The sequence below is a fragment of the Gigantopelta aegis genome, chromosome 10 (assembly GCF_016097555.1).
Source record: "Gigantopelta aegis isolate Gae_Host chromosome 10, Gae_host_genome, whole genome shotgun sequence".
In the NCBI taxonomy this organism is placed as follows: domain Eukaryota; kingdom Metazoa; phylum Mollusca; class Gastropoda; order Neomphalida; family Peltospiridae; genus Gigantopelta; species Gigantopelta aegis.
In genome coordinates this window covers 77,885,972-77,913,440 of record NC_054708.1, presented here as the reverse complement: position 1 = coordinate 77,913,440, position 27,469 = coordinate 77,885,972, and the positions used below count along the sequence as shown (strand labels likewise).

Sequence of the window (27,469 nt, the reverse complement as noted above, 5' to 3'; positions counted from 1 at the left end):
CCCATCAGCTTTAGATTGTGGGCTTAGTCTGACCACTTCGGAGTGTTCAGTAGTCACTCATTGTTAAGAGGCACTTTTAACCTACTATACTCCCTTGCTACAGGGGCGGGACGTATCCCAGAGGTAAAGCGTTCGCTTAATGCGAGGTCGGTCTAGGATCGATCCCCATCGGTGGACCCATTGGGCTATTTCTCGTTCCAGCCAGTGCTCCACAACTGGTCTAATAAAGGCTATCTTGTCTGTGGAATGGTGCATATAAAAGATCCCTTGCTGCTAATCGAAAAAGAGTAGCCCCTGAAGTGGTGACAGTGGGTTTCCTCTCTCAATATCTGTGTGGTCCGATGTCATATAAACGTAAGTAAAATGTGTTGAGTGCGTCGTTAAATAAAAACATTTCCTTCCTTCTCCTGCTACCGGCAGTCGTTAATTAGTGCCGTGGGTCAGACCAGCTTTATTAGCGGCAAAGGACGAGGATGCCATATGGGTGCAGGCAAGTACACAGAGACTGCATCCGTGGAAGACGTTGAGACAGACAGACGATGGTGTGGACAGCTCAGAGTTGGAGGAAACTGACAGACGGTCGAAACAGATTGAAATCGTGGGAGAAATTGGATTTTTTTTTTAATATTATGATAGCGAGAATGATAGGCAGAGGGTAAAAGGTGAACGAGAGTGTGAGACGGCTTTAGACCTATACATCCTGATAGTGTAAAGCATTTTAAAACCATTATATTTAAATGCAAGGTCGAAAATGAAACACCCACCCTCTTGCCCATGATCCGCCCCTTGTAACAATCCTTTCTCTTCTGAATTCCTAGGGTAGATTTATTTCTACATTAACAGCACTTCTCGTTTCATTATTCATTACGACATCTTGATTTGACAAACTAAAAAAACAATCTCAAATAGTTTTATTTTTAACAAATCACAATGCATGAAACATAATACATTGTTATTAAATATGTATATTTATAATATATATGTACACTTTGTAAATTTATGTAATACTGTTTCTGGTTTTATATAGTGTTTATTGGCACAAGGAATTGAGCAGAAATATGTTAATCCTAGTACACAAGGAATAAAACTAAATAACACATGATATTAATACTGACAAAAACCAATCAATTACTTGTAACATACACAAACGAAAGTTACTCCATGCAAAATTGTGAAATTTTATAAACATAATGTCGTAAAAAGGTAAGTTCTTGGTTAAATTGTTATTATACAAGAATGTATTCAAAACTGAAAATAACAAATAAAAGTATAAATTGCTAGGGTATTGGGGTGGGTGTTGGGGTAGGTGATGACATGCGAAAGAGTGTACACATGTAAATACAAATGTTAAATTTGATTTTAAAAAAAAGATAAAAGAGATCAGTTTGTTCCTAAAGTGAGAGTTAAAACCCATATTAAAGTCACTAAACCTAATTATCTAGATAAAATGATAAAATGCTTTTTGTGCCACTAAAACACCCAGAAGTATACTTTAATAATAATATGTTTTGTTTTGGGGGGTTTTGGGGTTGTTTTTTTTTTAAAAGGTAATGTGTAACTTAAGGGGGGAAGGGGGAAGCTGTAATAACAAAATATATTTTACACTTCCCAATAAGTAGGGTTAATGACTTTTTACTATTTTATCCAGTACATGTTTGCACAATAATTTTGTGCTCCAAACTAAAAGTCCCAGACCACTGCTTTTAACGCTTCGTGTAAAGCCAATTGCTTTTAATGCTCACTTTTCCTAGTTTCCATCCTATTCCAGGCTATCCAATCTTCACACTTAAACCTTAAATAATATGATACCCTGTTTCACAGTTTTTTTATTATTTAAGAAGCCCCTTTCAATACTGGCTGGGAAACACTTGGACCAGGATATCAAGTTAAAAAAAAAAAACCCAACAACATCAGCTCACAGTAATCTAAACAAATGCTCAAATTAATTTTTAGTCAAAAAGAAAACAGTAATAACAAAAACTTCAAACAAGTCTCTTCTTTTTCACGACCAGTAGTATACTAAGAGTTCAGTCCTCTATCCGGGAAAATAGGATAAGTGGTGTAAATGTAGTGCCCTCATCATCTACGTGTGGCCCTGAATTGTCCAGAGTAACGATTTGTATGGTCGTCACTCGCAAATGTCCTTTGTAAAGAGACCGTTCAAAGTTTGTTGCCATTGTAATACTGACAAAACTTACATGTTCAATTGTATACATTTTCTTGCTGCGGATATCATTGTATACACTATTTTTCTAGGCAACATAGGCGTACGGGTTCCCATTTTTGTAGGGAGTGGGGAGCCTGAATTAAATGAAAATGCCTGTTTAAACTATAATTCATTTAGAGATTTTATTTCGTATTGTACTAAACCGATACCATTTCTATATCTTTTTTTCTAATGAATATTTGAGTTCCTGAATTGTTCACTTCAAAGTTGTTTGATTTTTCCTCTTTTTTTCCGAAATATCACATGACAAGGACATAGCGTTAAAACAGTAAAATCCCTCCCCACAGTATGGACGTGTTAGTCCTGAAGATGGAAACAGCAGCACACATGTACATTGCAATGATTAAATGGTTTTTGGCACGAAATGTTTAGGCTTTAAACTAGTTTCTAGTATTCAAACCACCCAGCAGTATTTTCTTAACACATAATATTCAATTCCACATACGTTTTAAAGTAATAAAAAAGCGAACAAAAATAATAAATGTCTCATGCTTAGGTCTAAAATTATCATTTCACTCCTTATACTGATGTAAGTTATTTCAGTACATGATATAGGCTACCCTCTTGCCCTTTTTCGTTATCCTAACCATATTATGGATATTATCCGTCTGATCCATTAAAAAGTAAAATATGTATAGCACGATTCACGTTTATGATAACTAACGAAAACAAACATACTTCGATGTTTCTGAGTAACTTAAAAAAAAATATATATAAAATTGTTCAGTGTTATACCGCCCATGAGAAAAAAAAAACACAATTACAAAAAACAACAACCCCGACTTGCTGGTATCAAACAGAACAGATGACCGACCACCTTGTTCTGATGTAATAGAACACAGCCTGCGGAATTTGGCGCCAAAAACCTCTACCGATTCCCGCCAATTTTAGCCTCTTTGAATCGGCATCGCCAATTCCTCTATTCTCTTCGACGGTATACATTTTAAAGCTGACGGAGGCACCATGAAGGCGTCTGGGTTGAATTGCACAAGACCCATTGCCGTTCTCATGATGGGTTTGGCTATTTCCTCTATGCGGTCGGTGGTGGCCGCTCTCTTGGCGGCACGACTGACGGGCCACTCGACGTCTCGCGCCATCAGGTAACCGTCTACTACTCCCTTGGGTCGCGCCAGCTCCATACAGCGCGCTGACGCAGAGGCATTTTTAGCAGCTTGAGTAACCTGGAAAAAAACACAATTTTTTGTATTAAGAAAGAAAGAAATGTTTATTTAACAACAAAACTACACATTTTTAAAATTACGGCCAGGAGCACGCGTCGACCACCCACCCCCAAGGTTAAAGCGAATATTATTATGTATATTTAAAAAAAATAAAAATTCTGGGGAAATATCGCAATTCTACCCACCCCCCACCCCCATGACCGGTTTACCACTGGGTTAGGGGGTGCGATGAAGGCAAGCGGTAAAGCGCTCGCCTGACGCGTGATTGGTCTAGGATCGATCCCTGTCCGTGGCCCATTGTGCTATATGGTACGTACAGTGGCGTACTGTATTAAATGTTATACAATCATACATACATGTGCCTATATAGTGTGGGTTGGCCCTCCTAATAGGCCTAGTGCCCCCCCCCCCCCCCCCAATATAAAATCTTGGCTAGGCCAGTGGGTACGTACACTCCATGTGGGTTCTCTGAAAGGCCCTTCTGGTCGTTGTTTGGGCGATGCCAGCGTCTCCAGTCGCTCCGTGGGTTTCGTCTTCAGGGCTGCAGGAGCGACGATCGTGTGGACGTCTCGCAGCAGCTGAAAGTTCTGGTGAGTTCCTTTAGGAGCCGCCAGTTGCTCCGTGCGCTCTCTCTCAGGACACTTCTTGGCAGCTTCGTCCACCAGCCACACGGAACTGGCCCGACCGCAGCTGTACAGGAACTGCTTGCTGGTGTTAGAACAAAGAAAGTGATGAAAAACGATCGAATAGCTCAAACAGTGTTGTACAGGGCTTTAATCTCACTAAATTGGGCACAACTGGGACTTTTTGTCTTCTCTGAGCGCAGGAAGGTGGTTTTAGTTCAGTACTGTCGTTAACAGCTACTGGAGAGTTGCCAATATTCCACAATGCACTTCAAAGTTACTTTTAATGTAATTAAACTTAACATTTCAGTGGTTTTGAGGTGAAATATTTTGAGATCAGCATGTTTGTACTTAATTTGGGACCCATTGGGCTATTTCTTGTTCCAGCCAGTGCTCCACAACTGGTGTAACAAAGGCCGTGGTATGTACTATCCTGTCTGTGGGATGGTGCATATAAAAGATCCCTTGCTGCTAATCGAAAATAGTAACCCATGAGGTTTCCTCTCCTAATATCGGTGTGGTCCTTAACCATATGTCTGACGCCATATAACTGTAAATAAAATGTGTTGAGTGCGTCGTTAAATAAAACATTTCCTTCCTTCCTTAATTTGGGCGTATATGTATTTTGAGAACAACGTTTATCGCCTCGACTTGGATGCAGTCTGAAGCCCTGGGTGTAGTGGTTACTATTTGTTCAACTGGATCGACCACAGCTGTACGGAAACTGCGTCCTAGTGTTAGAACGAAGTATTGAAACTCAAACCAGTTTCAGTTGTGTAGTGGTTAATATTTGAGCAATCGTAATAAACTTGTCTTGGATAGAAGTTTCTAAGTCGGACATTGTACCCCTACACAGGCATACTTCAACCAACAATTCCATGTAATAGAAGTTTCTAAGTCGGACATTGTACCCCTACACAGGCATACTTCAACCAACAATTTCATCTAATAGAAATTTGTCAAAATTTACCCACACTCACAGGCGTGTAGGTGTTTAATATACTCTTCAAAAAAAGTAGGGGAACTCTAATAAGAGTTTGCAATTGCCAAAATTGTAAGGCATATTAGCTGTGGGGAATGGTATATGATAACAGTGAATTAATTAGGCAAACATTACAACCGGTAGTTAAGCATTACAGTAGGTTTTATGACCACCAAAGATCTTGAAGGACGATTGGGGTCAGAAGTGAAATTTAAAAGTTGACGGGTGTTTTTTTTATCAGTAAATCGCAAATTCAAAAAATAAAAATGACTAAAAACAAAACAATAACAACTGTATGATCAACAGAATGAAAAAGATTGACAGAAATAAAGTTCCACAGTGATTAATGGACCTTCCTGAAAATTGTCAAAATCGAGAATGACACCCCACGCACGTGTACGGGGCAACTGCGTGATGCATGTGCAAACTATGGAATGTGTTTCGGTGTGTTGATAAAGAGACCTGAACGTTCTTTACTAGGATGTCTGTGTTCAAAACGTATAACATTAACATTTCAGGTTCCCCTACTTTTTTTGAAGAGTATATTAATGAACTGGCTCGGCCATAGCTATACAGAAATTGCTTCATAGTGTTAAAGAAAAAAACCGAAACAAACATTCTGAGAGTACTGATCCCAACAACCCATTGAGCTATTTCTCGTTCCAGGCAGTGCACCACAACTGGTATGTCAAAGGCCGTGGTATGTGCTATCCTGTCTGTGGGATGGTGCATATAAAATATCTCTTGATGCTAATAAAAAAATGTAGCGTGTTTCCTCTTTAAGACTATATCAAAATTACCAAATGTTTTACATCCAATAGCCGATGATTAATAAATCATTGTGCTCCATTGGTGTCGTTAAACAAAACAAACTTCTCCTTTTGATCCCAACAAATATTCAAGGACCACAACTCAAAAATGGATAAATCTCCATGAAGGAAGGAAGGAAATGTTTTATTTAACGACGAACTCGACAGATTTTATTTACGGTTATATGGCGTCAGACATGTGGTTAAGGACCACACAAATATTGAGAGAGGAAACCCGCTGTCGCCACTTCATGGGCTACTCTTTTCGATTAGCAGCAAGGGATCTTTTATATGCACCATCCCGTAGACAGGATAGCACATACCACGGCCTTTGATATACCAGTCGTGGTGCACTGGCTGGAAAATCTACATGAAAGTCAAACTTGATCTGTGACTACATGATGAAGATATATAACAAAATTTCGGCTTAATATCTTGAGCAATTGCCTAAAAGAAAGTCCCAGCTACAGATGGACAGACAAACAGGCAGACAGACGATGACAAAGTCTATAGCCCCATCCTGTTGAAATTGAAGGCGACTAATAATATTGACTATGAAAGGGACATTCCTGAGTTTGCTGCATTGTAAAATGTTTCCAACTAAAACAATATTTTACAATTAAACTTACATATTAAATATATTTTCTTGTTCAGAATATCAGTGTCCGTATATTCAATGTGTTTCTGGTCGTCTTAATATTTGTAAGAAACCCAACCTGGATTTTCTCTTCCAAAAAAAATATTTTAGAAAATAAAATGAAATTTACGCTAGTACAAATTTAATATTAGAACACTCAGAAACACGTTTAATATACAGCCACTAATATGTTATGCAGAAAAATATATTTGATATGTAATTATAATCGTTAAAAAGTCTCTGTTAGTCGATAGCATTTTATAAATTGCAGCAAACTCAGGAATGTCCCTTTAAAGCAAATCGATGCCAGTGGCACAGTGGTTAATATTTTACTAGACAATCACCGTTTGTCCTGATGACGTTTCGTCCGACCAATGGAAACATTGCTGGTACACATCTAATAGTGCCAAACAAGGAGAGGGCCTAGTAAGATGGCGAACCTGTACCCAATACTTTTGTTTTTAATGCAATAAAATATGGTTTCAATTAATGTTTTCAAAAAAACCCGCCCAAAAATCACAAAAAAAAAAAAAAAAAAATCCCAAGCCGTGGTGCACTCAGAATGCCAATTGACGATGGAATGTCACTCAGCGCAATAAAGGGTGTGTACTACCAAATCAAATCCCATAGACGACAATAGTAACATATGTGGCTAAAATTCCTACCTGCAGCGTATCAGTCAACATAAACGCCACGGATATAAATACTACCACCCCTCACACTTAAAGTGAATCAGAAAAAATTGGGGGTCAAATTGCTTGTTTCTGAGATAACGGGTAGCGTCTATGACTACCCTAGTTCCGCACAAAATTCGAGTACTTTTTTTTACAGGTACCCCATACATGTTTCAAGCACAAGGCTACTTGACATATTGGTACTAGATGAAATAAAATTGCATATTTTTGTTTTACCCAGATGAAACTATTATTTTTTACAACCAACACACTCACATTTATAACCAATCACAAGACTTGTGGTGTTCACTTCTCTATCAATAGTTCGGCGCACCTCGAACTTTGACCCAGCCGGAAGTTATTTGGTTTAGTACTACCTATAGAGGCAGACACATCTTATTGTAGATTATGCTATGATTTGTATACTTACTTATTTTCTTTGTAGTCTTCGCTCACACCTTTCGCTTTCGCCAACTGTTCCAACCTCTCCGTGGGGGATGTCACTTTGGCCTTGGGTGACACCTGCCATATCACTGACGGACGGCCACAACTGTATAAAAATAAGGAACTGGAAAAGAAGAATGACAAGAAACGTGATTAAATACTAGAGAATATCCAATAGCAAGTGCATAGACGTTATTGGAGGGTACTTGAAGTGAGCTATTTAGAAGGTGCGTGGGTTTACCTCATCGCGAAATTTCAATATGATCTCAAATTCGATTTCGTAACATTTGGGAACAACAACAAAACAAAGAAAAATAAAATAAATAAGTAAATAAATAAATAAAATAGTTAAATGAAAATGTTATTGGTTTTGTTTTTATACAACTGAACAAAGTTAATTTTATTGTCGTCCAGAGACCACAAGAACACAATGGGACACGAGCTTCGTGTTCCCTAAAGAATATAGGTTGTATCACAAACATTTTCTGAGCCACCTATGCCATTAGATAATGTTGATACTCCTTTGTATTAAAATTAATCAGTAAAATTAGAAAACATTATTGTCTTGGGGTGATGCATTATCTTCAGAGTTAGGAGCAATGCCCTCTGCATATCCCCTAAGCTTCCGACGCCTGTGATACAGATTATATATATATATGTGTGTGTGTGTGTGTGTGTGTTGTGCGTGCGTGCGTGCGTGCGTGTGTGTGTGCGTGCGTGTTTGTGTGTGTGTGTGCTTAGTATTTAAACACGACTTTGGACAACATGGCTGCGTTCAGCCAGACCGAGCAGAAAAACGTCCGCCTGACTCGTTTATGCACTTCACGTTAAACCACGTTAGCGAAACGTTCGCTGGCTGAACTTAGGGCTTCTTAAGATACCTACCAATGAAACTTTTCCGACTCGTTTTGAAAGTCACGTTTTGGTACGGACAGCGCCTCAAGTCTCTCGGTGGCTATGGCGTGTTTGGCGGACTCGGGTACTTGCGTGAGCATGTCCTGGGTTCCCCACATCACATAGGGGCTGCAGTTAGAAAACAACAACAACAAAGTCATGTTGATGTGGTTGTATTCTTAAAGACACAAAACCTACTTGTTGATTAAAGCTGTAATATCGCCTTTCTACTGTGCAGCATATATTTACTCATGGAAACCTAAAACACAACTATACATTTAATGCTAGAGTCTGGAATATATTTTTCATTTAAAATATATGAATGCAGTGGATGTTTAACTACACCCCATCACAAAAATAGATATCGGCTATTGGGTGTCAAACGCAGATACGTTTTATACAAATAACAAAATTTAATGAATGAATGAACTTTATTTAAAAATACATTATATAAAGATCTGTAAAAGAAATACAAATATCACAGTTAAGTACATATGTCAAAATTTTAAAAACAAATTGAAATGTATACTGCATTAATTATCTTACCGTCGCATGCCAGTCTTAAACAAAGGTTTATCATAGGCACTAATCTACTTTAGATAAAATATATTATTATCAAATCTAACTGTTTTGGGTTCTATCGTATTTAAACAAACAAATCCAAAACAAAAACGAAAAAAACAAACCCAAACGAATAAAGAAAAAACAAAATGAAAACAACTTATGATGCTGCATGAAGGTAGTAGACGATAATAGGTGACAGCTATAACACATTGTACTCACCCAACATTCGTCCACCATTCTATTTTAGGCTTCTTTGGCTCAGCAAGCGTCGAAAGGCGGTTCCTAAAAGAAGCAGAACATCATGAAATATGTTTAATAGCATACTAGTTGTCCCGGTAGGCCTATTCATAGTACGCATTGTCTACTTTTATTTAACGACACCACTAGATCGTATTGATTAATTAATCACTTAGCATATTGTTTAATTAATCGCTGGCTATTAGTAATAAATTTAGTCATGTTTAACTCGTAGACTTTAGAGGAAACCTGCTATATTTTCCCATTAGTTGCAAGGGATCTTTCATATACCAGTCGTGGGGCACTAGTTAGGACGGGAAAAGCCCAATCAAAGAAGGGGTCCACCAGAGATTCGATTCTGCGACAAAAGCACCTCAGGCAAGAGCTCTACCAACTGAGCTAGATCCCACCTCACTTTTATTACTGTATTTTTTTTTTCTCCACAGAATAAAGTAGATATTCTAACTGAATAATCAGAGTCGTAATTAGCAGGGGTAGAGGAGACAGTTACTTCTTATTTACCCGGAAAATATGACACAACGCCGATTTAGTTTAGAAATGCCCTCTTTTAGGTCTACTTGGAGAAGATATTAGCGTTACGTGATTAACTTTTACTGCACATAGAGAAATTTAGTTTAATGACTACGTTTCAAATATATGTATTACTAACAATGAAAAGGTATTTTGCATAGGGACGTTGCGATTCCCAACACACATGTAGTGACACTTTCACGCACATCAATTGTTCAGGGTTGGGGTGTGATGTAGCTCGGTGGTAAAGCGCTCGGCTGATGCGTGGTCTGTTTAGGATCGATCGCCGTGGGTGGCCCCATTGAGCTATTTCTCGTTCCACCCAGTGCACCACGACTGGTATATCAAAGGCCGTGGTTTGTGCAATCCTGTCTGTGGGATGGTATACATGGAAGATCCCTAGCTTAAGGCCTTACACTATCCATTAACCACTGTCCAGATATCTAATGTGGGTTCCCATTACGCAATGCTTCAAGAATCTTAATTGGATGTAAGCACAACTTACCTTCCTTTCTCACGGATTCTTTCGAACTGCTCTGCAACAGAAAAACAAATGTTATTTTTTTTTAATGTATTTGCGAATATGTTTTAATAGTTTATTTGAGAGAACGTGTAGTTTACAATGTCATATTATGGTGGTATCCAACATATGCTGATATGCTGATTTAAAGACATCTGATTAGCTGTTCCATGGTGATGACACAGACGTCAGTTTTAAACTGTCCACTGAAATGAACCCTACAGATACCTATTTCTGTTGAAGTCGTTAATAAAGTTAACAAAGGTAAAGTTGCACAGCTTACGCGACTTGAAAATTAATATACTGTGCGCGCGTTCTTCTGCAGCTACCATAAACAAGTCTGCAAACGTTTAATCCAGCGAGCGTTAGAGGAAAATGAACGAAATTTGTTCTTCTGATTTATAGCTACTTATGGATAAATCAATCACATACCAAAGTATCGATAACAAGTGCGATATGATGGCTGCATAGCTCATTAAAAAAATACCTATATTTTTTATTAAATGTATATACATATGTATTTTCAGGTAGTATTTTGTTAGCTCATTTCGTAGCTCATCTGCATTGCGACATCGCCTTTAATTCAACCCCTATATTCTGCAGAACCCTTTTTTGTGAAATGCCGGGTAGATCCAAAAAATATTTTGCGTGGGAGGGGGACTAACGGGAAAAGGGCGCGTACATCAACTCGTCAAAAGGGCATCCCAATGGAACAAAAATAAAGAGAGGGAAGGAGGGGTGTTATATTTTAGGGACTCGCCCCAGAAGTGCTGACGCAGAGTACGATCTATAGTCCGTCCTACAGGGAACGCCTTTTTTTCATACTATGGAATTTACTAGAAGTTAATTTATTTCGGAGCCGATTGATTTGTAAATTGCACACAAAATTAGTATTCTTTTTTATTTCCAAAACACTTTTACTTTTCTTCTTACGTCAAACCAAACTGAAATTATTTACACACACCCCCAAAAAAAAAATACCCCCCCCCCCCCCAAAAAAAAAAAAAAAAAAAAAAAAAAAACCCGTTTTTTATGAAATGATGGGACGGACTATATAGCTTCATAGTAACAAAATGGTTGTATCGTGAGAGGCTGCAAGATCTTTCTGGGAAGGTGATGCTTTGTCAAAGAGGGCGCCTGCTGTATTCCAAAGTAAACTAACATGCATCCCATACAGGTGTCTACATTCATAAACAATAGCCAAGATATTAAAATCCTTCCCACTAGAAGGAAATAAATCCATTATAATTATTCTTAAGCACAGAACTTTAGAAATTTACGAGAAGGGTGCGCACCTCAAAACCCTCCCCTAGATCCGTGCCTTTATCTATGATGTGCCAAGTTAGGCTTTGATTTTGAATCATTATTTCGAAGCGAGAGATACTCGAGATAAAACGTGTGGCACATTCAATCCGCCACGTCACTGAGGCGTGCAGCTAGCCGTGCGATAAAGTTGACAGTAGGTACTCGCTGACAAAACAAGTGTTCACCTTGCTGCTGGATCCCGTTATCTTAATCACAGAATCACAAGTGCTGGGATATCTTGTCATCGGTAGTCTCTGTGCATGCACTGCTTTAAATAATGCATTAAAAGAACAGAATGGCCACATGCAATGAAAAAGGAGCTCTGGATAATCCCGCCATTAAATAAGTGCAGGACGTTTAGTAAAGTTATTCAAACGCTGACTCAGTGTCAGCGTGACATGATATACCCAGGGTTGGCTTGAAATATATATATATATATATATTATATATATATAATATATTATATCTATATATATATATATATATATATATATATATATCGCACGAAGTGCATAACAGCTTAATAACAAACAAAAGTGTATTTATTTATTGTCAATGGATAATAGTATTTGCACAAATAATCAATGTCACATATTACTACCAATCACACCCACAGCTGCTTTTACTCCGTAAAACTTTGACACGGAACTCTCTTCTTTAGTACTATGCAACCTAGACAGACAGCTTAAGAGACCAATACAGACGTAGAGACAGACAGAGTTAGAGACAGGCAACCCCCCCCCCCCCCCCTCTCTCTCTCTCTCTCTCTCTCTCTCTCTCTCTCTCTCTCTTTCTGTATGTGTGTGTGTGTGTGTGTGTGTCATCGAGAGAGAGAGACAAAGAAAGAGTTGGGGAGAGAGCGAGAGTGGTGTCTGTGTTTGTGACACACAGAGAGAAAGAACGCGTGAGTGGAGAGCGAGAAAGAGAATGTGTGTCACAGAGAGAGAGAGAGAGAGAGAGAGAGAGAGAGAGAGAGAGAGAGAGAGAGAGAGAGAGAGAGAGAGAGAGAGAGAGAGAGAGAGAGAGAGACGAGACAGCGAGAGAGTGAGACAGCGAGAGAGACAGTTTTGTGTGTGTGTGTGTGTGTGTGTGTGTGTGTGTGTGTGTGTGTGTGTGTATGTGTGACAGAGATATATTGGCGACATTTATTTATTAAGTATACGTATAGACACGCGCGCACGCAAACACGGAAACACTTTACCAGAGGTTTTGAAAGATCACAGTTTTCTGGGATCAATGCTATAAGCACGTATTTAGTATGGCTCTATTTGTGTTTAGATCACAGGCTGAGAAGATGATTATCAAATTGGATTTTGAATGGTTGTAGTGGGGAATAACCCAACCGTGACGTTATACATGCGGTTTCCAGTGTTCATATTTAAAACCTACCTGTGATCATATCAGATCACAGGTAACGTGTAACGTGTCATAATAGGCTATTCAGTGCAGACATTAAGGTTTTAAACCTATTGAGCTTTTAAATACAAGCCTAAGATAATAATATTGATCAAATGATGATGATTATACAAATTATAATAATATAATTTAAAAAAGTAATTACAGACAATAGAAAACTAAAAAGATAAATCTTAATAGGCCTACAATCTCTGAAAAGAGAGCGAGCGAGCGAGCGAGCGAGAGAGAGAGAGAGAGAGAGAGAGAGAGAGAGAGAGAGAGAGAGAGAGAGAGAGAGAGAGAGAGAGAGAGAGGGGATATATATATATATATATATATATATATATATATATATATATATATTTATTTGTTTATTATTTTTATTTTTTTCAAAGCAAAGAACTGCCAAGAAAAGAATAATAATTGTCAAATGGAATTTTGTACAAACCGCGACCCCCGGTAGGTAGGTAACTAGTTTAACGTGCTAGTATACCACTAGGGTTTCGAACACGCCAATCCCGAGTCCGACCTCCAATAAGATCGGGAGCCCGACTCGAGACGCGACCCCCGAACCCTATTCTGCCTTGGCGATGTACCTATGGTCGTTGCTCTAACACGAAGTGGGTCCAGTTAATCCCAATAAACCATATAGCAATATCCGAGTGAGCTAAATCTACAATGAAATTCTAAATCCATACTTAGCTGTTAATAGTATTATATACAATACTTAGAAATTCTAAACATGTAAATTATTAACATCTCGGGGAACTATTGAGATTTGAAGTGAATTTTGGTTGTGATTAAGCAACACAATGTAGGCTTATATATAAAACTGAGAATAGTGTGTGTTGATTTATAGAGATTATTATACGAGCTTGTGTGTCGTACTGATTTTATGAAACGAGTGTCAGGATTTTTGTATTGTCAGAGCGAGAGCGAGGGTAATACATGAATCCTGACACAAGTTTTGTAAAACCAGTACGATTCACACGCGAGTGTAATAATTTCTTTATTATCCATATTATCCATAATATATATATATATATATTTTGCAAATGAGAAATATAAATGGTATTCCATGCTCCTTAGTTTGGACAACACAAAATGACAGATCACATACTTTGAGAATTTGATAACTTTGCATATTAGATGTAAATTAATCGATGCCACGACACTAGGTTTATTGACATTTAAGCAAACGTACTAGGGTGACACTCCATAATTGACGTATACTTTCATAGTAATTCAATAGCAATTTTACACTGAAAGCTGTCCAGCGTTCAGAAAACAAAAAATGTTATGCACTAATTTATTTTAATGTAAGGACATCCAAAATGACGTCATTCGAGTTTGACGTCATTTCCATTCAGAAAGACACCGCCCCACATATTCTTGCGTCATTAGAATATCTAGTAATGGCGGACTGGAATTAAAGTTGCGTGTACAGTTTACAAAAACACGTTATATTTAGCTTGAGATTATATGATAAAGAGATTATTACCCTCGTCTGTTTCGGTATATATATATATTCTGAATAACAAAGACCATGTCAAAACGTTTCAAATGTAACTAGGAGGCGACGAGGTGATGTCATTTTTTAAAGCGATTACTCAGAGCTAATACTGTGGAAGCTGCATTAAGTTATGACGTCGCTTCCCAAAATGTATGTTATTATCCACATAGTTCAAGATATTCAGGGAAATATAACTAGCATGACACACATGTGTCATAATGATTTCACGTGCACAACAAATGACGTGATGTTGTTCATTTCGAAAAATGACGTCGTTATGTCGTCTCTTTCTAGTTTCAAACGTTTTGACATGGCCCTAGCTTGTTATTCATAAAAATAATATTTAGGATAATGTGGATAATAAAGCAATTATTACACTCGCGCGTGTGAATCGTACTGGTTTTACGAAACTTGTGTCAGGATTCATGTATTACCCTCGCTCTCGCTCTGACAATACAAAAATCCTGACACTCGTTTCTTAAATTCAGTACGACACACTAGCTCGTGTAATAACTACTTATAGGGCCTACATTTATATAAGTGGAAAGAGAATTATCAAAGACAAGCTTTGTATTGGCGACTGGAAAAAAACACGCAGTAAAAATCATAACACGACACAGTAAAATCATAGCAACACACCAGAGTAAAATCACAGTAACACACCAGAGTAAAATCACAATGACACACCACAGTAAAATCACAACAACACACGAGAGTAAAATCACAGCAACACACCACTGTATAATAACAGTGACACACCACAGTAAAATCGCAGTAATATACATTATTTTGTAAAATCACAGTAACACATCATAGTAAAATCACACTAACACAGCACAGTAAAATCACAGTGACACACCACAGTAAAATCACAGTGACACACCACAGTAAAATCACAGTGACACACCACAGTAAAATCACAGTGACATTCGAATTAACGTAATTTGTTACATAACAGGGAATTGTTAAAGGCGCCACCTCAAAGTTATATAACATCGACTTCCCGCTAAACATATATTAATTGTTTGCCTTGAAATGTGCAGATTACGCTTCGACTACATGTTCATATATATATATATATATATATATATATATATATATATATATATATATATATATATATATATATATATCTATATATATATATAATAATAATATATATATAAATACAATTCATATTTTTGTCTTAATTATTATTGGAGGATCTATAGATGATGACCGACAGGTTGAACACGTGACGTCATACTAACGGCGGAACCCCCCCCCCCCCCCCCCGCCCCCCCGCATCATTACGTTCTGTTCAGGGAAGTACTAATATCAGTAACATTATGCTACAGGTCCTCTACAAGGTTGCACTCCACTATTCATTTTTGCATGCATTTCAATACAATTTCGATGTTAAAATATATTATGTGAAAAATAAAACAGTGTCGTAAGGGTTACCCAACTGATATAGGTTGACCACAGACATTTTGAGTTATCGGACCTGCCATTTGCACAGTTGCCATTTAGTTCTTAAAATGACAAGTAACTTCTAACCAATGGTTTATTTAAATACTACAGAGCGCAGGCTACTGATAATCATCAAAAAAGATTTCGAAAGACAGTTCAGTATTTTAGTCCGGTGAGTCAGGGTCGTACTGGGTAAGCCTGGTGAGTGGACAGTGGTGTATGTTAGTCGGGTTAGTGACACGCGTATACCTTTGTTGGGAAAGGGAGAGGTACTTCCTCGTACTTCGTGTCTCCCGGTCTTTTCAAACGTAGGAAGCGCTGTTCATCGATTCAATTAAAAGAAAACACTTTTTTAAAACACTTGGGTTTTTTTAATTTTAATTTTTTTTTTATAGCAATATTATTATTATTATTATTATTAGCAATTATTATTATTATTTTTTTTTTTTTATTATTTTTTTTTTTTTTTGGCCTGAAAGAAAAATGCAGGTGGGAAAACAACGTCTCCTTCCCCACGATAACATTTCGTGAAATTTTTCCATATGATATCAATGCAGTATAGATATGATGAGGACAATGGGGAACAAAGAGAAATGTCCCCATCTTCAATGATTAAACCAAGAAAGACAATAGAACAAACACATGACAGTAAACTAAATAGAACAAACATATGACAGTAAACTAAATAGACCTTGATGCAACTGATTCACCTCCAACCCAACCCCACCCGGAATGTACGCCAACGCTAGAGCACCATCACACGCTGTGGTGATCCACAGTATCATTACTAGCAGTTACCCTCCCCCACCCTCCTCCTCTCCTCCACCACACGTCAAATGGTGTTCTTTCAATTTAGAAGCTAAACGTTTTTTGTTTAACGACACCACTTATTTATTAAGCAACTGCTATTACGTATTAGTTGTCAAAAAATTTATAATTGTTTTTTTTTTTACAATAGTACAAAAGGATCTTTAATATGCACGTTTCCCAAAGTCAGGACAGTAAATACCATAGCCTTTGATATACCAGTCCCGGTGTACTGGTTGGGACGAGAAAAAAAAAAGCCAAAAAACAAAACAATAAGAAAATGGGTCTACCAAGAGGTCGGTTTGGGATCGATCGCCGTCGGTGGGCCCATTGGGTTATTTGTCGTACCAGCCAGTGCACCACAACTATAATAATGCCAAAATTACCAAATGTTTGACATCCAATAATCAATGTGCTCTAGTGGTGTCGTTAAAGAAAACAAAACAAACTTAATGCTGGTAGGTACTGATTTTGATTCCCGGTACCGGCTTCCACCCAGGGCGAGTTTAATCACTCAATGGGTAGGTGTAAGACCACTACATCCCCTCCCTCTCCCCTCTCTCTCTCTCTCTCCTCTCTCTCTCTCTCTCTCTCTCTCTCTCTCTCTCTCTCTCTCTCTCTCTCTCTCTCTCTCTCTCTCTCTCTCTCTCTCTATCTATCTATCTCACTAGCCACTGACAACTAACTCACTGTCCTGAACAAACAGCCCAGATAGTTGAGGTATGTGTCCAGGACAGCGTGCGTGAATCTTAATTGGATATAAGCACGAATATAAATTGAAATGAATGAAATAAAACGTTACGATTCTGTATACACTAACTGTAGTCCGACCTGACTTAACGGTATATCGATATTATTTATCCTGTCTTTATACAACAGTTAACACAGCAAATAAATTAATGTTCTTTTGTACATGTATCGGATTTACAAAGTTCATATCAAGCGTGACTTATTGCCATACTGCACCTGTGATTTGATTGAACTTCGAAATCCAATACGAAGACGCAAAGTCGAGAAACAAAACAAAATAACTAGGGTGCAAATTGAAACTTACCGTTGGAAACTTGCATGATGCGAAGTTACATGCAAACAATGATGCCTGTCGCAGTCCGGTGTTTGGAAGCGAACGAAATATATGTACACACAAAGACGACGTCCACAGAACGCATGGAGCCTCCCCTTGCTTGGAGGACGTTGCTTACCGCGACTCGCCTGCTAACGTCACATAGCAACGTACGGGTCGTACATACAAAAGTTACGTCAACTCATTGTAACCCTCGCGCAGGATTAAGTAGCTAGATTAGCAAGATTATCGTATTTCGTAGTGTGGGGAGAGATATACTGCATACAGAGAAGTATTAGATCATTCGTGTTGGAATAATCTGACTGAATATAGTCTCTCTCTCTCTCTCTCTCTCTCCTCTCTCTCTCTCTCTCTCTCTCTCTCTCTCTCTCTCTCTCTCTCTCTCTCTCTCATTTTTATTTTTCTCGTCTTTCTTTCTCTCTTTCATTCTTTTTTCAATGTCTTACCCCTCTCTCTCATTTCTCTTTTTCTCGTCTTTTTCTCTTTCATTCTTTTTCAATGTCCTTACCTCTCTCTCTAATATCTCTCTCTATCTATCTCCTATCTCTCTCTATCTCTCTCTCTGCATATCATTCTCTTTTTCTCGTCTTTCGATTATTGTTTTCAATCTGTCTTATATCTTGATTTCCTCTTTTTCCTCTTTCTTCATTCTTGTTTCAAGGTCTTTTACCCCTCTCTCTCTCTCTCTATACCTCGTCTCTCTCTCTCTCTCTTTCTATATCTCCACACACACACACATATATATATATATATATATACACACACACACACACACGCACGCGCACGCGCGTACACGCACAAAGTATTCCATAAAATTTCATTAGCATTAGACAACAAATCTCTGATAAGAAGTCAAAACTAAACACCTAGAACATTAGGGAGCAATCGACTACTATATAATATGGAATAACAATAGTCAACCAATATTTTATTTTGTTTTTTCTCTAGCAGATTAACGAAATTTCTGCATTAGTGTTAATTAAATATACGTTCAAGGTTTATAACCACCTCAGATGAGGCAGCAGTGGCACGATTTGCAGTATTAAGTGTTGTGCTCACTTGGACGTTTGTCTCAGCCGAGTTTCTGTTTGGTGTAGTGCTACCATCATATATAACTGGCCAATGCTTAGTACAGGAACATCGATGAGCTGCCGTTGACTGTTATGTTATGTAATTATGCAGACTGACTTGGCCAACTGACAGCTTGACAATTCTCCCGAACGTTTAGTGTACATGGGACAGGCATCTCCCAAACGAGTGGTGTACAGGTCCCAAGGTCTCATGAAGAATGACTGTGTGGTATCCAATTAAAAAGACCCCACCCCCACCCAAAAAAAAACAAAAATAATAATAATATAATAAAAATAAAGAAAGATACAACTAAAGAAATAAAATTAATTAATATTAAATTAAATTTTTAACCCCCCCCCCACCCACAAAAAAAAACCAAACAATCAACATAAAACACTCTAACCAACCCCCCCCCCCCCCCCCCCCCCCCAAAACCCACACAAAAAAACAAAACAAAACAAAACAACAACACCAACCCTCACAAAACAAAACCCACCAAAACACACCTAAACCCACCAACAAACACAAACATTACGAATATGTCCCAACAAACCGTACGTAACCGACGACAGAGGCGGATCTAGACAGAGGCCAGCCCGCCCCCCCCCCCCCCCCCCCACCCCCCCCCATAAATCTTGCAAAACAGTTATAATTTTATTATATATCAATTTTCATATTTTTACGATTCCCCTCCAAACCCCTCCCCAAAGTTCCCTTGACATTCCGCCTCATGCCATTGCGCCCTTCCTTAAATAGATTTTCTGGATCCGCCACTGGTTCATGTACATACAATTCCAAGCATCGACTAGAATACAATACACATTATTTGTCAGTTGTTACTCTGATCGACATATTCACGTTACATAACTTAATAGATTTTTATTTATATATATTTTTAAAAGAAAAAATAAATTTTATTGATTTTGAAAAAGTTTACGATATGGTACCAAGAATTCAACTTTGGCGTAAACTATTACAAAATAATTTACCTGTACACTTTTCGGAATTATCTAACGAATGTATCAAAGTCGAAAATCATTGATTTCCGTAAATAATCAGCAGTCAGCTGTATTATCGTGCCACACCGGTTTCCGTCAAGGCGAACATTTATCCCTGTTCTAATTTCCTTGTATGTAAACGATCTAGAAAATTGTTTATCCAATCAGGGATGCGAAGGAATAATAAATAAACCCGGTAGACGTTGTGTACATCCTTTGTTTATTATATGCAGATGATACGGCCTTATTAGCAACAAATGCAGCTGATCTACAACATACTTTAAATACGTTTTACCAGTATTGCAATTTTTGGAAACGTAAAGTTAATAGTAACTAAACAAAAATAGGGCCTACTGATTTTTAACGGAACTGCTAAACATTATAAACATACTTTCAGGATTAGAAACACTATGTTAGAAAATGTTTTAAAAATCCAAATACATGTATTTAGGAATTACTTTTAGTAAATTAAATAACTTTTGAACAAGTAACAGGACGCTAGTCGACAGGCTACCAAGGCTATGTGCGTTGTACATGTACTAGCTAAGTCAAAGGAATACCATCTATCAACTGAATACAAACTTAATATGTTCGACTGGATGGTCCTTCCAATCTTAGTATGTGGGGTGCGAAATTTGAGGTCACGAGAAAAATGATATAGTTCACTGTGTAGAAATCAACTTGTGTAGATATACTTTACCTGTTTAGAAAGCAACACCATTGTTCATGCTATACGGAGAGCTGGGGAGAATGTCAGTTGAGTTTCTTATACATAGAAGAATGGCATGCTACTGGACATGGCTTATATCAAGAAAAGAATCAAAACTGTCTTATTATAAAAAGCTATGTTAAATGATCATCTTAGTAACGGAACTAACTATAATTGGATCTTCGCTATCAAAAACATTTTGGATAGCTTAGGAATGAGCGATTTATGGATATCTCAAATTTTCATATCAGTAAACTGTCTCTCGCAATAAATCAAACAAAGGCAATACGACAAATATGGCTTATCACAGTCATCCAGAGGCAATGAAGTAAAACATATTTTGTTTAAATTATTTTAATATTCTTCCTGAAAACCAAGATAGTAGACATAGTTACATTATATATTTTTTTTGTAATTGTTTTGTACAATTCAAAGGTCCAGTATATACATTCATATTACTATGCACCACCAAGTATTTATCAATTTAAAGAATTAATGAACAGTAAGTGAATCGGAACATTAAAAGAAATTAGCATATTTTATAAATGTAATTATGAGTACCTTTAAACGTCAATTTTTATATAATTGTTATTTTTATATTTAAAGTACTTGGCCATATACGTGGTATATCTAGATTATATTTATAGTAATAATTATATGAACACGTACCTGTGTGTGTGTATATGTATATGCATTTCAGGTATTTTGAGTTTCCGATATACAACTTTTTCTTATAAAAATTATTTATTGGTCTTTGTATATGTTTATTATAAATTGTAATGTACATATTCCTCCCATGCCGTAGAGCAACGGCCCCAGTGTAATACACTCTTGTCTTGTCTTGTCTTGTCTTGCCTTGATAGGATATTCATTGCATTTCTTAAGCGAGCTGGCCAATGTGTTTGTTCATAGTGATTTCGAACCAGTCTGGCTTTGTTTATATTCAGTCGGTCAGGAATCGGCAAGTTGATGAGTTGAACAACTGTCGACAATCAACATCTAGCTTTAGTCTCACCAATAAGACGTTTATTTTTAATTTACTTTTAATTTTGTAAATCTGTACAAAGTCCTAGTGAGTTTTTGACAGCATTTGCCAAGGATATATAAAGAAATAAAGATGAATGTATATATAGCAAGCCAGATATCAGCGTATGCGTACTGAAGTATTGTCAGGTCCCTTGCTGCTGGTGGTGTCATGTGCCGACTACCATATTTCAGAACATATTCTACAGCATTCGCCGCCCTTTGTACTGGAGTTTCCCGTCTGTCACGAAACATCACTGATAGCTTTTTCATATTTTCACGAAATGTCTCGTTATGTATGCAGTCGTGAATGGCGCTTGACATTTCCGCTGAAGATGCCTTGTTGAAATCTAGATGTATGCCGATTGCCATTCGAGAGACCCTTCTAGAATTCATTGGCTGGTCGATAGATCTTGGCATGCATAGTATGGGAACTCCGTGATAAATACTTTCAAAGAGGCCATTCTTCCCACAGTGGGAAATAAATAATTTAGTTTTGGGATGTCCAAGAATGTCATTTTGTGGCAGCCATTTTGAAAATCTTATATTGCCGTCGTCGTGATCGGAGTCCGATTTCAGCAACACGTTGAAGCCAGACTGACGCAACGCCGCCAGCATGTTTTCAACCATAGTCTTAGGAGCAAACTGAATCGGAACTAGTGAGCCAAAGGACACGAAAATAATACCTTCTGGTGAACGGGCCATGAAGTCTTCAAGCTTCTTATCTAGCTTCTTGGCCGGTGTAGCTGTGAGACCGCCAACGTGAACAAAATTAGGAAAGACTGCCTTAGGGTAATCGAAAACGTAGTCAGAGTTTTCTAAATACAACACCGCCTGCTTTACTAACTGGTTTACATCGATATTGGCGAAGACAGGGTCAATAACTGACATATCAGGTGTGACAAAGTACGACAACAGGATAGGAGAAACAATACTCTGAACAGAGTTGACACATCGTTCAAAAAAGTTCATGTCATTTCCGAATGAACTGAGGGAGACTGGCAGGGTATTGGACTGAAATGGAGCGCTACTATGGGTTTCGACAATGTAAGCGCTCGAGGCAACAGTGGATATGTTCAGGTAGTAGGGGAGAGAAAACAGGCACTGCGTAAATGGAAGGGTTGTCACAATGGCTAAGTCAAACCTCTCCTTGACCAAATATCCCAACTGTTTTCTGTCGGAGAAGAGTCCCAGACACATCGCTTTTGTTATGTTTCTGATATCAAAGAATATATCGAAAACATGTCCGTTGATTTTCCAGTCCCCGCTCTGAATGTTGTCCATGCTGTTTTCAAACATCGTCTTATATTCGTCCGGAATTGTATACGTGATCACACCGACGGGCGACTGCTTCGGTATTTTCGAGTCAATTGACGAAGGAAGGTAAAACGATACTTGGTAACCTCTCCTGGCCAACTCTTCTCCTATGTGGAGCAATTCCAAGGCATGACTCTTCGCCATCGTAGGCAAGAGTAGAATCTTGGCAGCCTCAGCCGTTTTTACGGCTGTTTGTAGAACTGCAACGACGAAAGCATAAGCCACGAAGGTCTTCATCTTATTAGAAAACTGAAATAATAAAACCAATCTCATAGAAACGTTTGTAGTCTAGTATGACATTCAAGAAAAAGGGATGTAATACTTCTTTAATGGCACCGTAGCATATTCCCGCGAACTGCTTGTATATAGAGAGTATTGCATTTCATATGGTTTAGTCTCATGGGTGTATGTATCTGGAGTGTGAGCCAGAGAGAGAGAGAGAGAGCGGACCGACAGTATCACTGTACGTTCTGTGTTATGGTAGCACTGCAGTTTGTAGTATCTGAAATGCTGTGTCGCAGGATCGAATCACATCAGTGGATCCATTCAAGTAATTGGGTTTTTTCTCGTTCCAACCAGTGCACCACAACTGATCAAAAGTCGTGGTATGTGCTTTCCTATTTGTGGGAAACTGCATATAAAAGATCTCTTGCTGCTAATAGAAAAATGTAGCGGGTTTCCTCTGATGACTACGATTCATAATTACCAAATGTTTGACATCCAGTAGCCGATAATTAATCAATGTGCTCTAGTGGTGTCGTTAAACAAAGCTATTCGTTTTCCTACCTACGACATTACTTGGAGATGAATTCCAGTTTAGGCTATTAACAAACTTTACTTTTGTTTATTTGTAGTTTTTTGTTGTTGTTTGGGAGGTTGGTTCTTTTAGTTGTATATAATTTAAGTTAAATACACATGGCAATGACGATACTTGGACTAGAATGCGAGAAGAAACCCGGGGTCGACGCATAGGCATCTGTTGCACATTAGCCTTTTCATGTATGCACGTTATAACCTACACACGACACGGCCATTGATATACCAGTTGTGGAACACCTAGCAGGTCCCAAGCCGAGCGCTCTACCACAGAGCTACAACCCACCCGTTTGAAACAAACATAAACAAACAAAACATAGTTTTTGGTAAATATACCGAACTTCAATGAAAACGCATCACCCAATTTTCACTTGTTAATGCTTTCAGATATGTAAGGTTGCTGAAAGATACGCAATAACTCATAACTATTGTTTACAATTTTGACGTTATTTATTTCCTACTAGTATATACCCAGGTATACTAAATCAGTTAAATGTATTTGTTTTTCTTGTGATATTCTTTTAACACTTTAAAATCTGACCGGTGTATTATCAGTGAAGTTCAGTATATATATAATACACATACTAGTACATATATAACATGTTAATAAAGAGGGTTTTTATAGAAGTAAATAAAACTCACTCGAGAAATCGTAAACAATTCTGCAACACTTATTTGAGCCAGCCAGTACGTTAGTGTCGTATGGTGTAAAAGGTTAAGGCCAAACCACGACCTATTGTACCCGTATGGTGGTCGGTCTCCTACAAACTCGTTCATCCCTATCATTCACAATGAGTACACAGTTAACACCTAACCTGCTACATGTATTCGAAACGGGTAGCCTAATGTTCAGCCCATTGAAAACAATTTTCAGAAAATAAATGGAATACTGATGGACCTATAGTCCGTCCCACGGGGAACGCATTTTTCCATGCTGTGGAATTTACTACAAGTTATTTTTTTCTGAGCCGATTGCGTTTTGTTGTTTGTTGTTTGTTTTTTTTGGTTTTTTATTATTATTATTATTATTATTATTATTTTTTTTTTTTTTTTTTTTTTTGTTACTTGTAAAACACTTGTACTTTTCTTCTTACGTTAAACCAAACTGAAATTGTTAACAACAATATTTTTGTAGTAGGATGGGACGGACTATAGGATACGTTTTCTGGAGGGCGGGGTCTAGCTCAGTTAGTACATCGTTCGCCCAACGATCGTAGGATCGAACGGCTTCAGTGGACCAATTCTCTGGTTAGGTTTTTACCCGTCTCAAACAGTGTCCCACGGCTGGCGTATTAAAAGTCCGTGGTATAAGCTTTTCTGTCTGCATTTTAAAACCCTGTGCTGTTAATGGGACAATGTAGCGAGCTTCCTTTAAGACTAGGTGTCACAAATTAACAAATATTTGACATCTGACCAATTAATTCCTGTTCTTCACGGAAAGCCGGGATAACTGAGGTGTGTGCCAGGAACATCGTGCTTGAACCGTAATTGGGTATAAGCGTGCCAAATATTTAATTTTTAGTTTTGTCACTAGTAGATGATAATTCATAGTGACATTCAAGTTTCAATGTTAAATTTCTAATATACTTTTTAGAAAAATTAATAAAAATATTTTTAATTCCAGTCTTCCAAAATATCTATTTGTTCTTGAGACTTTCCAAGAAAACCATAGTATCGATTTTCAGAAACATCCAATCAAAACTCTAAGACTTTTCAATTTTTTTTTTTTTTTTTTTTTTTACCGGCCTCGGTAGCGTCGTGGCAGGCCATCGGTCTACAGGCTGGTAGGTACTGGGTTCGGATCCCAGTCGAGGCATGGAAATTTTAATCCAGATACCAACTCCAAACCCTGAGTGAGTGCTCCGCAAGGCTCAATGGGTAGGTGTAAACCACTTGCACCGACCAGTGATCCATAACTGGTTCAACAAAGGCCATTGTTTGTGCTATCCTGCCTGTGGGAAGCGCAAATAAAAGATCCCTTGCTGCCAATCGGAAGAGTAGCCCATGTAGTGGCGACAGCGGGTTTCCTCTCAAAATCTGTATGGTCCTTAACCATATGTCTGACGCCATATAACCGTAAAAAAAATGTTTTGAGTGCGTCGTTAAATAAAACACTTCTTTCTTTCTTTCTATTCAACTTTTAAAAATTTATTACAAATTTTAAAATTCAAGATGTCCGAAATATGTCTCAATTAGTTTGTGGAGACTGCCCCTAGAGGATCATTGTATCGAATTAAAACTCTAGACGATAGACTTGAAAGGAAAAACTGACGAACGAACGCCCCCCCCCCCCCCCCCCACCACCACCACACACACACACCTTCGATTCTTGTCGGCCCATGTTTTATTTGTAAAAAACGAAATATGCCCCAACAAGTTGTACGCAAGCCACGAGTCTACTCTTGTTCTTTTATTTAGTTTAGTTTTTCTTCCGTTTTCTATTCTATTCTCTGCTTTGTTTTGTTTTGTTTTTGTTTTGGGTTTTTTTTTTTTTTTTGGGGGGGGGGGTTTCGGTGTGTGTGTGTGTGTGTGTGTGTGTGTGTGTGTAAGGGTTGGGTGGGTCTTGTTTGTTTTTTGTCTCACCCAATTATTCGATCCATGTAAAACTGTTATGTAAAATTCCACACACGAAGTAGGGTAGAAACGCACCGACAACCAGGTGCAAGTCATATAATATAAAGTTAAAGTTTGTGTTGTTTAACGAGATCAGTAGAGCACATTGATTTATTAACCATGTCAAACATTTGGTAATTTTGACAAAATATAGTCCGAAAATATATTCATTGTATTGCTTAGGCGAGTTGACCAATTTGTTTGTTCAGAGTGAGTGTGAGCCAGTCTGGATTTGTTTATAGTGAGTGTGAGCCAGTCTGGAGTTCTTCACAGTGAGTGTGAGCCAGTCTGGATTTGTTCACAGTGAGTGTGAGCCAGTCTGGATTTGTTCACAGTGAGTGTGAGCCAGTCTGGATTTGTTCACAGTGAGTGTGAGCCAGTCTGGAGTTCTTCACAGTGAGTGCGAGCCAGTCTGGATTTGTTCACAGTAAGTGTGAGCCAGTCTGGAGTAGTCCGCAGTGAGTGTGAGCCAGTCTGGAGTGGACCGAAATGAGTGTGAGCCAGTCTGGAGTGGACCACAGTGAGTGTGAGCCAGTCTGGAGTGGACCGATGTGAGTGTGAGCCAGTCTGGAGTGGACCGCAATGAGTGTGAGCCAGTCTGGATTTGTTCATGAGTGTGAGCCAGTCTGGATTTGTTCACAGTGAGTGTGAGCCAGTCTGGAGTTGTTCATGAGAGTGAGCCAGTCTGGATTTGTTCATGAGTGTGAGCCAGTCTGGATTTGTTCACAGTGAGTGTGAGCCAGTCTGGAGTTGTTCATGAGAGTGAGCCAGTCTGGATTTGTTCGAGAGTGTGAGCCAGTCTGGATTTGTTCACAGTGAGTGTGAGCCAGTCTGGAGTTGTTCATGAGTGTGAACCAGTCTGGAGTTGTCCATAGTGAGTGTGAGACAGTCTCGAGTGGTTCACAGTGAGTGTGAGCCAGTCTGGAGTGGACCGCAGTGAGTGTGAGCCAGTCTGGAGTGGTTCACAGTGAGTGTGAGCCAGTCTGGATTTGTCCACAGTGAGTGTAAGCCAGTCTGGAGTAGTTCACAGTGGGTGTGAGCCA

At 38.3% G+C, this 27,469-nt stretch overlaps 3 protein-coding genes across 6 annotated transcripts in view; 1 reads left to right on the top strand and 2 right to left on the bottom strand.

Moving 5' to 3' along the window:
• Positions 1-896: 896 nt before the first annotated feature.
• LOC121382860 (testicular haploid expressed gene protein-like) lies at positions 897-18,015 on the bottom strand. 3 transcript variants are annotated; one of them, XM_041512488.1, is made up of 8 exons: positions 17,850-18,015; positions 16,238-16,306; positions 10,309-10,339; positions 9,255-9,317; positions 8,463-8,600; positions 7,564-7,701; positions 3,861-4,116; positions 897-3,408 (listed from the first exon to the last, which is right to left on the bottom strand). In XM_041512488.1, the coding sequence occupies exons 1-8, from the start codon at positions 17,863-17,865 to the stop codon at positions 3,115-3,117; spliced, it is 1,005 nt and encodes a 334-aa protein (XP_041368422.1). In that variant the 5' UTR covers positions 17,866-18,015; the 3' UTR covers positions 897-3,114. The 3 variants fall into 3 exon arrangements, with proteins under 3 accessions (XP_041368422.1, XP_041368423.1, XP_041368424.1); XM_041512489.1 differs by lacking the exon at positions 16,238-16,306; XM_041512490.1 differs by lacking the exons at positions 16,238-16,306; positions 17,850-18,015 and adding an exon at positions 11,814-11,960.
• Positions 18,016-18,044: 29 nt separating this feature from the next.
• LOC121382861 overlaps positions 18,045-27,469 on the top strand; it is a 28,759-nt gene continuing 19,334 nt past the window's right edge. The window contains exon 1 of one of the 2 annotated variants that reach the window (XM_041512491.1): positions 18,045-18,150. The gene's annotated coding sequence lies outside the window, so the exon portion shown is untranslated. The remainder of the gene's footprint in view (positions 18,151-27,469) is intronic. The other variant, XM_041512492.1, reaches the window with a different exon arrangement.
• Positions 20,611-23,234, bottom strand: LOC121383820 (UDP-glucuronosyltransferase 2B4-like). Its single transcript, XM_041513919.1, has 2 exons — positions 21,866-23,234; positions 20,611-20,648 (listed from the first exon to the last, which is right to left on the bottom strand). The coding sequence occupies exons 1-2, from the start codon at positions 23,232-23,234 to the stop codon at positions 20,611-20,613; spliced, it is 1,407 nt and encodes a 468-aa protein (XP_041369853.1).

What these genes read in the sequence shown, in the direction of transcription:
- LOC121382860 (XM_041512488.1), bottom strand. An exon ending in CTCTCCCTTTCCCAACAAAG is followed by an intron (nt 10,340 to 16,237) that starts GTATACGCGTGT and finishes TTTCTGTTGCAG; the next exon opens with AGCAGTTCGAAAGAATCCGT. An exon ending in GAGTCGGAAAAGTTTCATTG is followed by an intron (nt 7,702 to 8,462) that starts GTAGGTATCTTA and finishes CTTCTTTTCCAG; the next exon opens with TTCCTTATTTTTATACAGTT.
- LOC121383820 (XM_041513919.1), bottom strand. Translation starts at nt 23,234, where the DNA reads ATGAAGACCTTCGTGGCTTATGCTTTCGTCGTTGCAGTTCTACAAACA. An exon ending in AGAATATGTTCTGAAATATG is followed by an intron (nt 20,649 to 21,865) that starts GTAGTCGGCACA and finishes CTTTCTAAACAG; the next exon opens with GTAAAGTATATCTACACAAG.